This window comes from Moschus berezovskii, chromosome 8 (genome assembly GCF_049115385.1).
Source record: "Moschus berezovskii isolate FMDL1 chromosome 8, NW_MosBer_1.0, whole genome shotgun sequence".
In the NCBI taxonomy this organism is placed as follows: Eukaryota; Metazoa; Chordata; class Mammalia; order Artiodactyla; family Moschidae; genus Moschus; species Moschus berezovskii.
In genome coordinates this window covers 52734353-52750428 of record NC_142467.1, presented here as the reverse complement: position 1 = coordinate 52750428, position 16076 = coordinate 52734353, and the positions used below count along the sequence as shown (strand labels likewise).

Sequence of the window (16076 nt, the reverse complement as noted above, 5' to 3'; positions counted from 1 at the left end):
TATTACATTTAGCCAAAGAAAGTATAGAATAGGAGGTAGGGATGGGATCTGCAAATTCCTGCATACCTTTGGAGAAAAATGTCAGAATCAGAAGGCTAGTGCATTACCTCCATATATGAGACACAGTAGATTAATGAACAGACTTTGCTGGGAGATTTTGCCCAGATTAGCTGGCTTCCACACTGGTATAATAGACATGGAGTCACTTCACACATAGCAATCATAGATTAATTATATGCTCTAGAGTCCACAGGACCATTACACACTTACATGTCCATTATCATCTTACACGTTGATAGTGCTCTACTGTTGACAAAGCAGTTCCACACACATTATATCTCTAGATTCATAGTATCCTGGAAGATTTTGCAGAACTGGGAAGATTTAGGGAGGTCTAAGTTGTTCAAGGTCTCTATCAGTAGCTCAATAAGTAGCTGTATTGGATGCTATGCACCAGACACTATGCTCAATATTTTGCCTATCTTTTCTCATAATCTCAGACTAGCTCTATGGAGTACCACTACTGCCTCTGTTTTACAGATGAGGGAACTCTGAGCTGTCAAAGGATCTGCTAAAGTGACACAACAAACGGCAGATCCGGAATTTAAACTAAAGGGTATGACTTCAGAACATATTCTCTTGACAATTTTGCTACACTGCAGGTAGGTGTCAGTGATAGAACTAAAACTTACATCTGCTAAAATCTAGTTCGGTATTCTTTCTGCCACCTACTAGGATATATATATATATATATATATATATATCTCAATTAATAAATTATTCATTACTGAGTTCTAAGTATTAGCAATACTTTGAAATCTATCTTTGTTCCTAAATAATACATTACCATTTTTTTATTAGATAAATACTTTGAGAGATAAAAGATATGAAAGTAAACTATATACAAGCTGATTTCTATCACTAAATTTCTAAAAATGATTTCTCATATAAAATGATGAAAATACAGGAAAATAAGTGTAAAACGCAACCAAACTTGAAGTTTTCAGATGATGGTTACAAATGGTTTGGTCTTTTACATAGTTATACATTTTGACCCCTGTACATGATAACCATTTTTACCAGTTTCCAACTCAACTGTTCATACAAGGGAAAATTCCCAGTCTTGGCAAGAGGCAAAGTATTTTCATCTAACTGATGATTCTTAAAATACACTGATGTCTGGACAGGTATCATTGGGCTAGAAAAATTCTACGAAGAATTTTAAAAGATCTGTAATTCTCTTGTGATCAGCTTATAGCAGTGCAGATCACTTTGTTGTCTCTAAGTATAGAAAACCCTGCTCCCAAGATACTCCCTGGTTTTATAGCAGGAGATAGAAATGATTTCTCTGTAGTAAACAGGAAAAGAGCTTAAGTGAAAAGTAAAACTTAGGTACTAAATAAAAGATGACTCCTGAGTCTTTCACTTCAACTTGAATAGACTTACTGGACTGCTGCAGTGTTCAGAGCCGTCTCCTGCCCTTCCTGGGATTTCTCGTTTCGGACTGCTCATGTTACATTCAGCCTCCTTGACCAGAAAGAGCTGTTCATCCAAAGCCTCCTTCTGGAGCTGGAGCTTCTGTACATAGCCTGTTTGGGTCTCCAGTTCCTTTTCCAGAGAAAAGATGATCCTGTCCTTGGCTTTGATCTCATCCATCTGAATTAAATGACACCCAGACATTTTATTTAACAATGCTGCAAAGAAATGCATCTTCACAATGGTATGAGCTTAACGTCTTTCTGCTCATTGAAACAGGAAAAAAAATCCTGGATATGACAAGTATATTTAATTCAGGAATAAGGCAAAATTGGTGTCAAGGAGGGTAATTGTTTTTCTCTCTAGTATATCCTGTGTAGATACTGTGATTCAACATATTGTTTGAAATAGTCTGGGTAGAAAGCAAAAGTTAACTCGAAGACAGGTTATTAGTGTTAATTAAAGACAGATACTAAATATTCTACTACAATGTCTCCCAAGACAATATGTGATGTTACTTCCTATTTGGGGAAACAATCTTTGAATCCCTTTTAAAAAGCAGTAACAACAATGAACAGGTCATTTGTAACTGAAGAAGTTTCAGTATTTCTAGTAGCCTCATCATTTTCTAAGGCCAGTATGTTTGCATTCAGGTGGTGAATCGGTCCTTCCATGGTTCATATTATATAGCTTCTTTCATTCCTATCCATTTTCCAGAGCAGCCAGTTCTTAGCAACCATTTGATTATTACCATCAGAAAATCATGATTGGGACAAGAACAGGAATGGAAAATAACTGGCAATATTAGCCACTGTTTTCCCACCTGTATCTGTGGGATATATTTATTATTAAGTCTGAGCATGGTCTCAGAAACACTTCTCAACTAAAGGCCAAAAGCATTTGGTACCCGCTGATCAGATTTCCATCAGACTAAAAGCTTTCTGCCATCCTTGGGTGATGGCTCGTGAAATTATTGTCTATGAACAATCTCTGAAGAAAGCATAGCCTTTGGGTAAATCCTTTCTTCTCATTTCATTATATTCTATGAGAATATTAAAAGTGGAAATAGAGTAGGCAAGTAGACACATTTAATATAAATAATATTATGCTGTTCTCCTCTTTATAAGAATGTCTCCTTACACATAACAAATCACTTTGTATAAATATTTCTTTGCTGTGTTCCTAAGACCAAAATACATTTTTTAATATATTTGGGACAGAAATTGTGTTATACAATCACATTTCCCCACATGTAACTATTTGTGAGCTACTGCCTCTAAGTCACATGATTAAATTTTAGATCATTTTGGGGAGGTCATGGTCCTGGGATATCATCTGATAACTTGGCAAGTAATCAAACACTGTCCTGTTAATTTGGGAGTAAAAGCATTGTTTTTATTTTTATCTCCTTGTAGGAGACTTGAGTCCAGTGTTATTCTTATCTAAGCAGCATATTCATTTGTTAGATCTGTTATCTATGGTTTATTTACAGTTTACCAGAGCTCTAGATCTGCATGTTCCTAGTTGGTTTTGATGTACCCTACATAAATAAACCTCCTGGAAAATCACCTCATCACACCCATATAATTATTCTCATCATCATAACTGAAATTTATTGATCTTTTAATACATTCAATGCATACAGGGTCTTACATATCTTATCTCATTTTAAAACAATCCTATTATGTAGTTCTGTTATCACCGCTTCACAGGTGATGACTGAGGACCCAAAGGGTAAAGAACTTGATCATAGTCATATGGCTAATAAATGATGAAGCCTGATTTAAAATACAGACTTATGACCCTCAAGCCCATTCTATTAAGTACTGTGCTATACTTACGCCAAGATTATCCTTCCAGCATTTTCTCAAAGTGGTTTTCTGGAGAATATCAAGTAACTAGTGTCAAGGAGTCTCAACTGCATACTGGTTATAAGCATGGACTCTGGTTTCAGAATGCTGGAAATCTGCCAAATTTTTAGTTCTTAAGTAGGGAGGGGGTACATATCAGAATGCCCTGGGGAAATTTTCTGCACAGGGTCACTCCCATTTCTCTCCCTTTCTGTTCCACAAATGGAACTGGGTGTTGCAGTAAGAACAAGATCAGAAGGAAAAAATGAAGACAAGTACATCTGCATTGCTGAAAAAGTTTCCCATTTTTCTGTTTGCACTCAATTTTTGAACTAATATTCAGAGAAACTAGACTTTACACTGTTACTCAGAGAGATAGCACGTCTGTCTCTGCAATGTGCCAGTGAAAAGAAGTCATGAAAATAATTATAACCATGGATGGGTGGATATATTTGTAGATTTACATTGAAACCATTGACAAACAAAAATATTTAATGTGAAGCTTCCCTTTCATTTACCTACCTGCTGACTCCAGAGTTCATATCCTGATTCTTTCTTCAACAGCCATTGGTGTTTTAAAAACCAAAGGCAGGGCAGAGACCAATATTTCTGCACTGCATTTGGTCTTTATTGTCAACCAATACAATAGCACGGATTTTGGATAAAAAAATTTGCAAAGTGTGGCAAAGGCAACATTTACAGTCACACTGTATTGCAGTACGAAGAAAATTACATATTTAATTTTTTCTAATATGTCCTCTGATAACCACTTTTTACATAAAATTGAAATCCTAGAGATATCGTCCAAGGGACATAATTAGAATTCTCAGAATATAAATGGTTAGAATCAACAGATACAAAAAGGAAAGTGTTTTTAAAGTTCTTTTCTAAGAAAATATTTTTAGAGAAGCACAAAGTACACTTGAACAGGTGATTATAGTTAATTTGATAATATATAACCCAGGTATAACTGATGCTAAACATTCTGAAAACAGATGCAAATAAACACTTCTTCTAAGACAAGGTCAATCTGCAACATTATAACTTTCACACAATAATTCTATGTTTTACTTTTAAGCAAAGTGAAAAGACTGATGTGGCTTTTGGTCATACATATTTAAAAAAAGCTTCAACTCAGTAGGGGTTGAAGTAAGTCTTAGAAATTGGTAATAGCAAGTAAGCTAGGTAGGAATGACAACCAATTTAAGAATTATAATGGTCCCTATTTTGAATTGCCTCCATTTACTCTGGGGAAGAAGATCAATTTGTAAAATGACTAGGGGTTTTATAGCTGCTTCTTGCTTTCAGACATAGTTCCTGGGGAGAAAACACGTGAATCCCTCAGTATGTTCCCAGCGGCTGCCATTTTCAGACACCTTGAAAGCCAAAGCAAATTCCCCTGCCCCTGTAAAAACATTTTATAAATGGAAAGCCTACAAAACATGCCAATGTTGGAAGAGTATATCATTCAGAAAATTTTTATATACACTCAAGGAAACAGGAGCCATTAAATAGATAACTCTCCATATGTGTGAGGCTAGAAAAATCCAATCTTCATGAGAAACATGACTTCAAAATCTTTTACCTTTTACAATGCCAATATTGGCCTGGGTGCATCTATTTACTTACTGACTTATCTTATATTTTGAACAGCACTAGACAGAAGGAGGGCACTGTTTGTAATCCACTCAGGAAAAAACACCTGAAAAAGCAAGCCCCACGGCTGTCTGAAGCCTGGAAAGAGAACGGTTCTGCCCTGGGTTACTAACCAGCCTCCGAATATCCCGCTCCGACTCCCACTTGATCTTGGAGATGGCTTCCTGGTGGGACTGATGCTCACTCCTGAGGTCCCCAGCCTTGATTTTGTCCGCTTGGATCATGTTGCTCAGCGCCTCGTCCACCTGCTTCTTGGCCGTTTTCAGGTCCGCAATCTCCTGTAAGAGCTTAAGGCGCTCGGCATCGAACAGTTTCCGGGCCTCCTCACGGGCCTCGATGGTGAGCGCTGTCCTTACTTTGTCGCTGCTGCCGTCCCGGAGCGCGCACAGCGCGGACTTGAGCCTCTGGATCTCTCCATCCCGCACCTTCACTGTCCGGGCCATTTCCTGCTCGTGCTGCTTGATGAGATTCTCCCGCACGGCCTGCAGCTCCTTCATCTTCTCCTCGTGGAGCTTGGCTTTGAGTTCTGTCACCAGGACCGTGTGCTTGCGTTGCTCCAGCTCGCGGATCCTCTTGGCTTCTTGAGTCTTCTCTCGTTCGAGTTTAGATACCTGAGGGGCGAAAGGAGGAAGAGAGGTGAGCCTCATCAGCAAGATGTGCTCCTAGGCAGGGATTGGCAGCTCAGATCCCTGGGATCTCCTAATGCCTCATCTCTTTTCAAATTCGAGCCCACAGTGGAAGGAGGGAGGATGCCCGCGGGAAACCACAGGCCTTTTTATGCTGGGAAGACAGCATGTGAGGGCTTCTCTGACAGCTCAGTTGGTAAAGAATCTGCCTGCACTGCAGGAGACCCCGGTTTGATTCCTGGGTCAGGAAGATCCCCTGGAGAAGGGATAGGCTACCCACTCCAGTATTCTTCGGCTTCCCCTGTGGCTCAGCTGATAAAGACTCCGCAGGCGATGTGGGAGACCTGGGTTTAATCCCTGGGTTGGGAAGATCCCCTGGAGAAGGGAAAGGCTACCCACTCCAGTATTCATGCCTGGAGAATTCCATGGACTGTACAGTCCATGGGGCCGCAAAGAGTCAGACAAGGCTGTGACACTTTAACTTTCACAGTATATGAAAGGAGGAAATACCCAAGGATGCTTCCAGTACTTTGTTCAGACAAATATTTGATGTTCTGGGGCTTTACTATTTTGTGTGGTCTTCAGGCAAGCAGCACAGGCATCACCCAGAGGCTTATCAGAAATGCAGGGGATCCATCCCAGACCTATGAATGAGAACCTGCAGTTTAACACATCCCGAAGTAACTGACATACACATTAAAATTAGGAAATTGTGCTCTAATGTTTTTCATCTTGGTGAGGAGTTCAAAATAGATCATCTGGAGATCATTCTAGGCTACGCATCCCTAGTGAGGTCTAAACTGATAACTATGCGTGTCCTAGGACACCCAGGATAGTCCATAGTTCAATATTTTGATCAAACTAAAAAACTGGTGCCTAAAGTGATAGCACAAAACATTTCCCTTTCTTTTTCTTCTTCTTCCTTTTTTTGAAGAGAAGATAACTGCTGCTAAGGGGGAAGTGAGGAATGAAGATGGTTGATATGTCCTCAATTTCACCTTTCTTACCATAGCAACTTGGTTCCACCCCCCAAATTTTTACGGATACACACACACCAGCAAAAACCCCTGCAGTACAAGGACCTCTCTGTTATAGGAGGTCAGTGGCTATTATTTCGGCGACACGGGTGTCCGTCTGCATTCTTCGCTACCCACACTCTTATCTCCCTCTCTCCCCCATCTCTGTCAACACTCTGAGGAACTGAATAAAGTATTGCTTCTGATCTTTTTACTTGCAAGGAGAAAAAAAAATTCTCCTGTGTTTTGTACTAGTTCCAATGGTCATAAGGTCTTTATAGCTAAGCAATAGCACTGCCTTAATTTGGCTGTGAGTTTGTCTCTGATTTAGTAGGTAAGTGTGTGGCCTGGCATCTGTAGCTTAAAAAAGCCTCACTAGGCTCCTGTACTGTCCTCCTCCTGTCACCTCTGCTGCCTTTGTTCCTCTGTCTCGGTCTTTTGCACACACACACACACACACACACACACAGGCAGTAACCTAGAAAAAAGGAAAAATCGGGCAGCCCCAGGAGTAATATCTAGGTGAGTGATACTGAGTCTTTGCCATTTGTAAAATTAGAACATTTTGTAAAATAATTGCCGAGCCTTTCCAGCTGAAAAATTGTAAGATCCAAATTCCTTACTGAAACAATTGTAATTATGACGTGAAGTATCTGAGATTTTACTTACCTTAATGGTTTACCTACCTTTAGCTAGAACAGGATTTTCTAAGTCCACATGGCATTGTATGAATATTTGATTTTAAAGGTACAACAATTATTCCCATGTAGGTTATTCTTAAAGGACTCAGGACACAAGGAGATTTGGCGAAATAAACAGCCAGGCATCCCCAAACAGCTGTTCTTGGGTCTTGCTTCCAGCCCAGCCCAGGCCCCCTCCCAAGTGTCTATTAGTGCATACGTTCCAGAGCAGCGCTGTCCCGCACGGTGGCCACTAGCCACAGCAAGCACTTGTGATACTGGAAAGTCTGAACTGAGTCTGGCCCCAAGTATAAAATATTCACCCCTTTTCTAAGACTTAGTATGAGGTAAACATTAATATATCATTAATAATTTTTATATTGGTTAAAACTATAATATTTTGAATGTTTTTTGGCCTTGTGGCACGTGGGATCTTCCTCAAGCAGGCATGAAACCCATGCTCCCTGCATTGGAAGTGTGGAGTCTTAAACAATGGACTGCCAGGGAAGTCCAAAACTATATATAGTATTTTGGATAAATTAGGTAAAATAAAGTACACTATTACAATTAATTTGGCTTATTTTTACTTTTTAAAATTGTAGTTACAAGAAGTTTTGAAATCACATATGTGGCTTGCATTTGTGGCTTGCGTTATACTCTTCTTCTTTTGGACAGCATTACTTCAGAGTTCTTGGGGGTTCATTTAACGCATCGAGCTTTCGTCATACTGCTGCTGACATTCTCTTAGCAAAATCCTGTTATGATCTATGTGCCAGGGCTTCTTCCTGTTGGGGAATAGAATCCCAACACTTCAGCTGCCCCTTTCAGCTCTCAGAAGACTTGGTTGGAATTTCAGCCCCCACTTTAACTCCTTATTGGACATTTCAGGCATAGGGCAGTATTCTGTTTTCTGCACACACCCTGAATCTCTACACCTCCGTGCCTGCCTAAGTTTCTTCCTCCTGATCTGCCCTTCCCTCAGCTCCTTTTGGGATCCTCTCATTCCTCCTGACCCAGCTAGATGCTACTCTCTCTGGTCATATCACCCCGATCACCCAGGACCAAGCTCATTTTTCCTGCCCTTGTCTTCTCAGTGCAGTTTGCTAACACCTCCTTGCTGGTCTCTTCCACAGTTTTCTTTATGCTGTATTATTATTTTTTTTTTTTTGCACAGTTGTCTGTCCTCACCATCTCCTGTCCTACCCCACCTCGACTGGAAACTCCTAGAAGGCTTCTGGTGAGCCTTGTTCATCTGTGTCTACCCAGTGGCTGTCCGCACAACACAGAAGACAAACAGCATGTGTGAAATTAGAGAATGTAAGCCAGTGTGTTTTCCTGGCTAGCCTCGTAACCAGAGGCAGGAATAATATATCCTGTCACACATTTTAGAGAAATAGGATTGCATTGTTCCTCAAAGCAGCCCTCATCCATCCCTTCCCTGTATGAAACAATAAAAGAAAAATACCCCCAACATACAATGTCTGCCTGTGTTCTGTTTGATATTTCTCCCAATGCTTCAGTAATGACAGCCTAAATCTTACTTCCATTTTTTTTTACAATGAACTGAAGAAGGACTTTCCAGACTATGAGTGAGCAAACAGTACCCCATGAGCCAAATCTTTCCCACCCCAGTTTTACTGGAACACAGCCAGGCCCATCCATTTCCATGTTGCCTATGGCTGCTTTCACGCTGCAATGAAGTTGAGTAGTTTCACAGAACCTCTCTGGCCCACAAAACCTAAAATATTTACTGTTTTGTACTTCACAGAAAATGTTTGCTGATTCTTCTTTCATATGATGTAATTTTTGAAAAGAGGGGCCTTATTTTTCACTGAGTTAGAATCTCTGATAATTTACCTTCCATCTAATTTACCTTGGGGAAATTAACTCAAGTGATAGGAAACTATCATCTTCAACTGAAGATGAAATTGATCATCTTCAATTTCAGCAGGATGTATTTATGTTCCTTAGGCATTTGGAACAGTATCATGACCATAAGAGCAGATAGGTAATGAGTTACTAGGGGAATTTTAGCAGCTCTTCCTAAAACAATGAAAAACTGTAGTAAAAATGAATAAAGAGTAATGAATGCTGGGTTTGTATTTTGATTTCACCAACTACTGTCTCTAAGAAAGTTACTTTATCTTGAGGATCTTTGATTACACTTTAAAAAATAACTGTAAAAGAGATATTTTTAGGATTAAATTAGATAATGAATGGGAAAGTAACTTAAAATGTAAAGTACTGTAAAATGTAAGATAATACTGTATTGGATATAAGAGGAAATACTCATGATCTGAAATTATTTATGTGAAGTTTTCTGCAGGTGTATTAGATTGAACCAGTTTGTGATTCTGTAATTTCTCTTAAGTTATAAACACTAATCTTTTATGTGTAGTCTCTCATGCGACGAGTTGACTCACTGGAAAAGACTCTGATGCTGGGAAAGGTTGGGGGCGGGAGGAGAAGGGGACGACAGAGAATGAGATGGCTGGATGGCACCACTGACTCTGTGGACATGAGTTTGAGTGTACTCCGGGAATTGGTGATGGACAGGGAGGCCTGGCGTGCTGTGATTCATGGGGTCGCGGAGAGTCGGACACGACTGAGCGACTGAACTGAACTGAACTGACTGAGAGAGGATATGAATGAAAAAGAAAAAAACAGTGAAAATACAGGTGTATGGAAAATATACTCCAGCAAGAAGACAAAACAAATAGGAACACACACTGGCGTTTTTGTCCATCACTTAAAGGAATCCACAGAATTAAAAAAAAAAGAAAAAGAAAAGATATTGAATTACTTTTGGCACATTTTAATGTCTACTTATTCTGACTGTCATGGAAACTGTCATTTTTGGCAGTATTTCTAGGTACAGTTGTTTTTTTTTTTTAAAAACTTGAAAAGAGTTTCACTATGAAGGAGATAAAAAGAATGTGACTGACATCTGGGAGAAAAAAGAGCGAATAAAAATTTTGTAGTAAAAACATTTTCTGAAATTATTTATAGCTTAGATTGTACCACTAAGAAATAGATTTTAATATCTTAATGTAAAAAAAAATCAATGTAAATCATGAAAATGAGTATACAAAAAGATGAAGAACTACCCCTGAGTAATATGAAAAAATGTGAAGATAATACTTTGAAAGGTAAAAATTAATTCGTTGATTGAAGAGAGAATCAATTAGTATTTGTGGAAATGTTATATGGACAAAAATTTCAGCTCCATCACAAAAAATAGTAGGCATTTATTGGAGGCTTAACTTACTATGTATGAATTAGGCACTTTTTTAAAGGCTTTACACCTATCAATACACTTAACTTCCTAGGTAGCTCTATGATGTAAGTAGTATTTATTACATCTGAATTTCTGATGAGAAAAGTGGGGAACAGGCTCTACAGAAGCACAATATAAAGAAGGCGGATCGGGGTCCAGGTGGGCCAGGAGCCAGGTCAGGACAGATCCCAGATTCCCAGTTTCCTCTGAAAGCTTTGGCAAGCTGGGGCCCCAGACTCAGCCTCAGTTTACTCATGTGTAAACTAGGATTGGTGATATCTTTCTCATATGATTGTTGCAAGGACTGACTTCCATAATCCGGCGAAGTCCTTTGGATAGGCTGGAACACATGGGCAGTTAATAACTATTGATACATGGTAGATATTAAATATTAATTTGATGAGCATTATTGCACATTAATATTTTATCATGCAATGTATACTAATACCATGAACAACATAAACCTAAATACCCATATTATGGTGTTAAGATGAGTGCTACTATTATTACATTATGGTCCCATCACTTCATGGGAAATAGAAACAGTGGAAATAGTGTCAGACTTTATTTTTTTGGGCTCCAAGATCACTGTGGATGCTGATTGAAGCCATGAAATTAAAAGACGCTTACTCCTTGAAAGGAAAGTTATGACCAACCTAGATAGCTTATTAAAAAGCAGAGACATTACTTTGCCAACAAAGGTCCATCTAGTCAAGGCTATGGTTTTTCCAGTGGTCATGTATGGATGTGAGAGTTGGACTGTGAAGAAAGCTAAGCACCAAAGAATTGACGCTTTTGAACTGTGGTGCTGGAGAAGACTCTTGAGAGTCCCTTGGACTGCAAGGAGATACAACCGGTCCATCCTAAAGGAGACCAGTCCTGGGTGTTCGTTGGAAGGACTGATGCTGAGACTGAAACTCCAATACTTTGGCCACCTGATGCGAAGAGCTGACTCATTGGGAAAGACTCTGATGCTGCGAGGGATTGGGGGCAGGAGGAGAAGGGGACAACAGAGAATGAGATGGCTGGATGGCATCACTGACTCGATGCACATGAGTTTGGGTGAACTCCGGGAGTTGGTGATGGACAGGGAGGCCTGGTGTGCTGCGATTCATGGGGTAGCAAAGAGTCGGACACGACTGAACAACTGAACTGAACTGAAGACTAGCAACTATTTTCCTAATAGAGATGTTCAAAGATAAAACCGGGTTTCCTCAAGTTGTCCTGAGTTTCTTGGTGGCATCTCATCTTAACTTGGAAGACACCTGCTTAATGTATACAAAGAAGTTACAGGGGGTAGGGTGGGACAGAGCCAGAGGGTGAGCACTGAACAGAAATTTGAATAAAAGACTTCCTATATCCCTTTTACCCTAGAAGCTTTATAAAAAAAAAAATCATTAGGAAAATTTACTCCTGCTTCCACTATGACAGAAGGAAGAAAATTCATGACTAGCTTCCCAGGCTTCCCATTATTTTTCTTCTTTTGACCTAATTCTAGTTTTGCCTTTGAAAAAAGGCACTGTAAGTTCTGCTAAGATAAAGAGGGTGATGTTTGAGCTTTAATGTGATCTTTGAAATCTAGGATTAAACACTGGACTGCCTACCAAAGGTAAAGAGGGTTGAGAGGTTATCAAGACAAGACAAGCCAGCAAAAGGCTCAGCTTGGATTATCTGCATCAGATGTAGCCAGAGATCTAAAGGCACAGGGGGCTGGCAGGGGTTTTCACTGGCATTAAGTAATTCTCCAACAGGAGATGTGAAGAGGGAAAGGCTGCCGCCATAGGAATGGGGCTCATAAGGGCTTCCCTGGTAGCTCAGCTGGTAAAGAATCCTCCTGCAATGCAGGAGTTCCCAGTTCGATTCTTGGGTTGGGAAGATCCCCTGGAGAAGGGATTAGGCTACCCACTCCAGTATCCTTGGGCTTCTGTGGTGGCTCAGTTGGTAGGATCCGCATGCAATGAGGGAGACCTGGGTTTGATCCCTGGGTTGGGAAGATCCCCTGCAGGAGTGCATGGCAACCCATTCCAGTATTCTTGCCTGGAGAATCCTGAAGGACAGAGGAGCCTGGTGGGCTGCAATCCATGGGATCCCAAAGAGTTAGACACAACTGAGCAACTAAGCACAACACAGCATAAGGGAGATTTTACACAACCTGGGGAAGTAATAAAAGCTTCTCTCTTTTCATTTGTTGCTTTAGTTACTCAGGTTTCCTGAAAAGAAAACTAAATTTGCAGAAAGCAAGAAGTACTGGATGCTCAGTGTGGGCCCTGAACCTGCAAACTCTGGAGTACTAGCCTGAGGAGAGAGAAGGCTGGCTGGTTTCTTGAGAGCACCCTGGAGGCGACACAGAGCAGGGGAGTAAGAAAGCACCACCTGATCACAGCCTTAGGGAAGACGGGAATTCCCATTTTGTCTCCTCCTCTAGCTGTGAAACAAATGAATTACATAGAACTTGTGTTCTTTCTCAGTGAAATCAGAATGGTAATCAGATGCTGCCTTTGTCCCAGGCTCTCAGTGAGGACTGCTTTGCAGTCTAAAGAGCTGTTATAAGGGTGGAAACTCCTTTCGGGAGCTGACTCTGCCCAGGCCTGCCACCCTGCAGACTTGACCCTTAGAGGCCTGTCCTCTGCTCCTGCTTCAATCTCCTCTGTGACTGTGGGCTTCACGGTAGCTGCAGACTGCCTCTGAGGGAAAGAATGAAACTCTGGGGTGAGCGGATTTCACATCTCACAGCAATCCCTGGTGTGTATACACACCCTGAACAGCAGATCAGTGTCCATGGAGTAGACACACAGGAAAATACCATGGCTTAATGGCTCAGTGCTGGTCCAAGAAAGATATCTGGTGGAAATAATTCCTCCACCCGAGCCTGAGGTGGCCCCCTCAATCAATACTATAATGTACTTATGCCATGGGGTTTTGGGGAATGTTTTTTAAAAAATCACGATAATTCACTCAACAAGTAGGACACGTCTCCTACATGTTGGGCAGCACTCTGAACACTGGGGATCCCTTACTTAGGGGGTCCCTGAAGCAGACATGGAAGCATACATTTCATTAGAGCAGGGACAGCAGGCAAGAAACAAGCGAACAAACAAATAACATAACTTCAGACATAAGTTTCAGACTTGCACTTCAGACTTTCACTTTCATCATAAGTACAGAGTCCTGTGATTAAAGCACTACAGGGTGATGTGCCAGATAGAGTACATGGAATGAAGAGACAGTGTCATGTAAACTGGTGATCAGGGAAGGGTCCTGAAGAGCTAGAGCAGATTCTTTTCCTGACTAATCACAACTATTTTGAAAGGACCTTAGCTCTTTTATGCTATCCGTAATCTGGTCATTTTATAGACGCACAAATGCAGGCCCAGAAAGGTCATCCAGCAGAGAGACCCCACCTGTGTTCTTTCCTCTCCACCACAGGCCCCCACAGTTACATCCTTTTGCCCCCTATGACTGGAGTCCAGTCAAAATGACCTACATATCTCCATGTTTTTTCCCATCAGTGCTTTACAAATCTTTCAGATAATTTCTACTCACTAGAAGTTGGCTGTGTCTAATATTTTAGTTTCATTTCCCTGCAGTGGAAATGCAGGCATCTATGGTAGAAGGATAGGGGCATATCCCCACCACTGCACACTTCATTTCTCCATTTGAAATTTGCATAATAGTATAAAGAAAAGTTCTGACATTGTCTCTTCCTCTGCCTATGGTTTTCAGTATTTTCTAGACATTCACATGTTTTAAGTATAGCAATGGCTCTGCAAAGCATGTAAACAACCTAAATGCCCACTGATGAATAAATAGATAAAGAAAATGTGATATATCACCTCCTATACACACACAATGAAGTATTCAGCCATAGAGAGGAAGGAAATTCTGTCATGTGCAACATTATTCCAAGTGAAATAAGCCAGATAAAGACCAACACTGTATGATCACACTTACATGTGGAATTAAAAAAAAAAAATAGAGCTCATAGATATAGGGAATGGATTGGTGGTTACCAGAGGCAGAATGTAGGAGATGGTTAAGGTGGTTAAAAGGTACAAACTTACAGTTACATGGTAAGTTCTGAGGATCTAATGTATAGCATGGTGATTATAGTTAACAGTCCTCTTAACAATATTTGAAGATTGCAAAAAGAGTATATCTTAACAGTTCTCATCACAGCAGCTGGGGGTATAGCTCAGTGGTAGAGCTCATGCTTAGCATGCATGAGGCCCTAGGTTCAGTTCCCAGTACCTCCATCTTCAGGGCTTCCCTTAGTGGCTCAGCTGGTAAAGAATCTGCCCGCAAAGTGGGAGACCTGGGTTCAATCCCTGGGTTGGGAAGATCCCCTGGTGAAGGGAAAGGCTACCCACTCCAGTATTCTGGCCTGGAGAATTCCATGGACTGTATAGGCCATGGGGTCACAAAGAGTCGGACACGACTGAGAGACTGTCACTTTCACTTCACTTTCACCACAAGAACATAAACTTTGTAACTCTGTTAGGTGATGGCTATTGACTAAACTTATTGTGATAATCATTTCACAATTTATACATAAATCATTATGCTGCACACATAAAATGAACACAATGTTATACATCAATTATATCTCAATAATACTGGGGAAAAACACATTTGAAAAAAGAGCACAGATGTGGGAGGAGAGGGAAGGGGAGTTGAAGACCCAGCTCTGTCACCAACAAGCACGTGGTTCTGAGTGAACTGCTTTATCTCACTAAGCCTCGGTTTCCGCATTTGTAAAATGTGGATAATGACATGCCCACCTCAGAGAATGGTAGTGAGGATGAAATGTGATCACTGAATTATAACATAACAAGTCTGATAATATCCGCTTAAAAAATACACACACATAACTTAAGAAGTAAACATGACTATTATCCCATGCGACAAAGGAAGACACAGGTATTTCATAACCTGTTCAGGGTCACTCAGGTGTTAAGGGAAAGAGCTGGGATTATGTGAGGAGGAAACACAGTTCTTACCCTGTGTGACAGATAGTAAACATTCAATAAAGTCCAGCATGTGTGACCCTGCTCTATCTGCAATATTTTCTGCAAATGTCAATGGGATGATTTATCTTTCTGGAAAAATGAGTAATATCCCATCACTCCAAAGGTTTCCACTCTTTAACTAGTCCATTCCCCTAAGGTTAAATTGTCATTTTATCATCCTAGCCTTGGAGTCAAACTGAGAGTGTGAATTCACATGTCGGCATTGTTCATGTTCTCTCTCTTAAAGCCTGGGCCTCTGGTAACACAATCGTATTTATTTTAATAAAACTGCTTTATGACTTGTTTGCCCTCAAAATTCCCTTTGCTCTTTGGGGAATGCTGCTGACAGGCGGTGAGGCTTTGCTGTCACCCCTGTGCTAGGATTATAATTAACTGCCACGGAGAGGGAGTCTGGGGGAGGCCCGGAGGGTGGATGACAAGTGCAGTGCTTTCATTTCAGTCTGGCTTCTAGTCTCATCAGAGGAAAGG

The 16076-nt window shown here is 40.6% G+C and overlaps 1 protein-coding gene and 1 non-coding gene across 2 annotated transcripts in view; one reads left to right on the top strand and one right to left on the bottom strand.

Annotated features, from left to right (window-relative positions):
- JAKMIP2 (janus kinase and microtubule interacting protein 2) overlaps positions 1 to 16076 on the bottom strand; it is a 201457-nt gene that overhangs the window by 52083 nt on the left and 133298 nt on the right. The window contains exons 3-4 of the mRNA XM_055430949.2: positions 5096 to 5593; positions 1447 to 1656 (exon numbers count right to left, since the gene is read on the bottom strand). Coding sequence (XP_055286924.1) covers positions 1447 to 1656; positions 5096 to 5593 — 708 coding nt within the window. The remainder of the gene's footprint in view (positions 1 to 1446; positions 1657 to 5095; positions 5594 to 16076) is intronic.
- On the top strand, positions 14763 to 14834 carry TRNAA-AGC (transfer RNA alanine (anticodon AGC)). The gene has a single exon. It is a non-coding gene; the product is annotated as a tRNA-Ala (tRNA).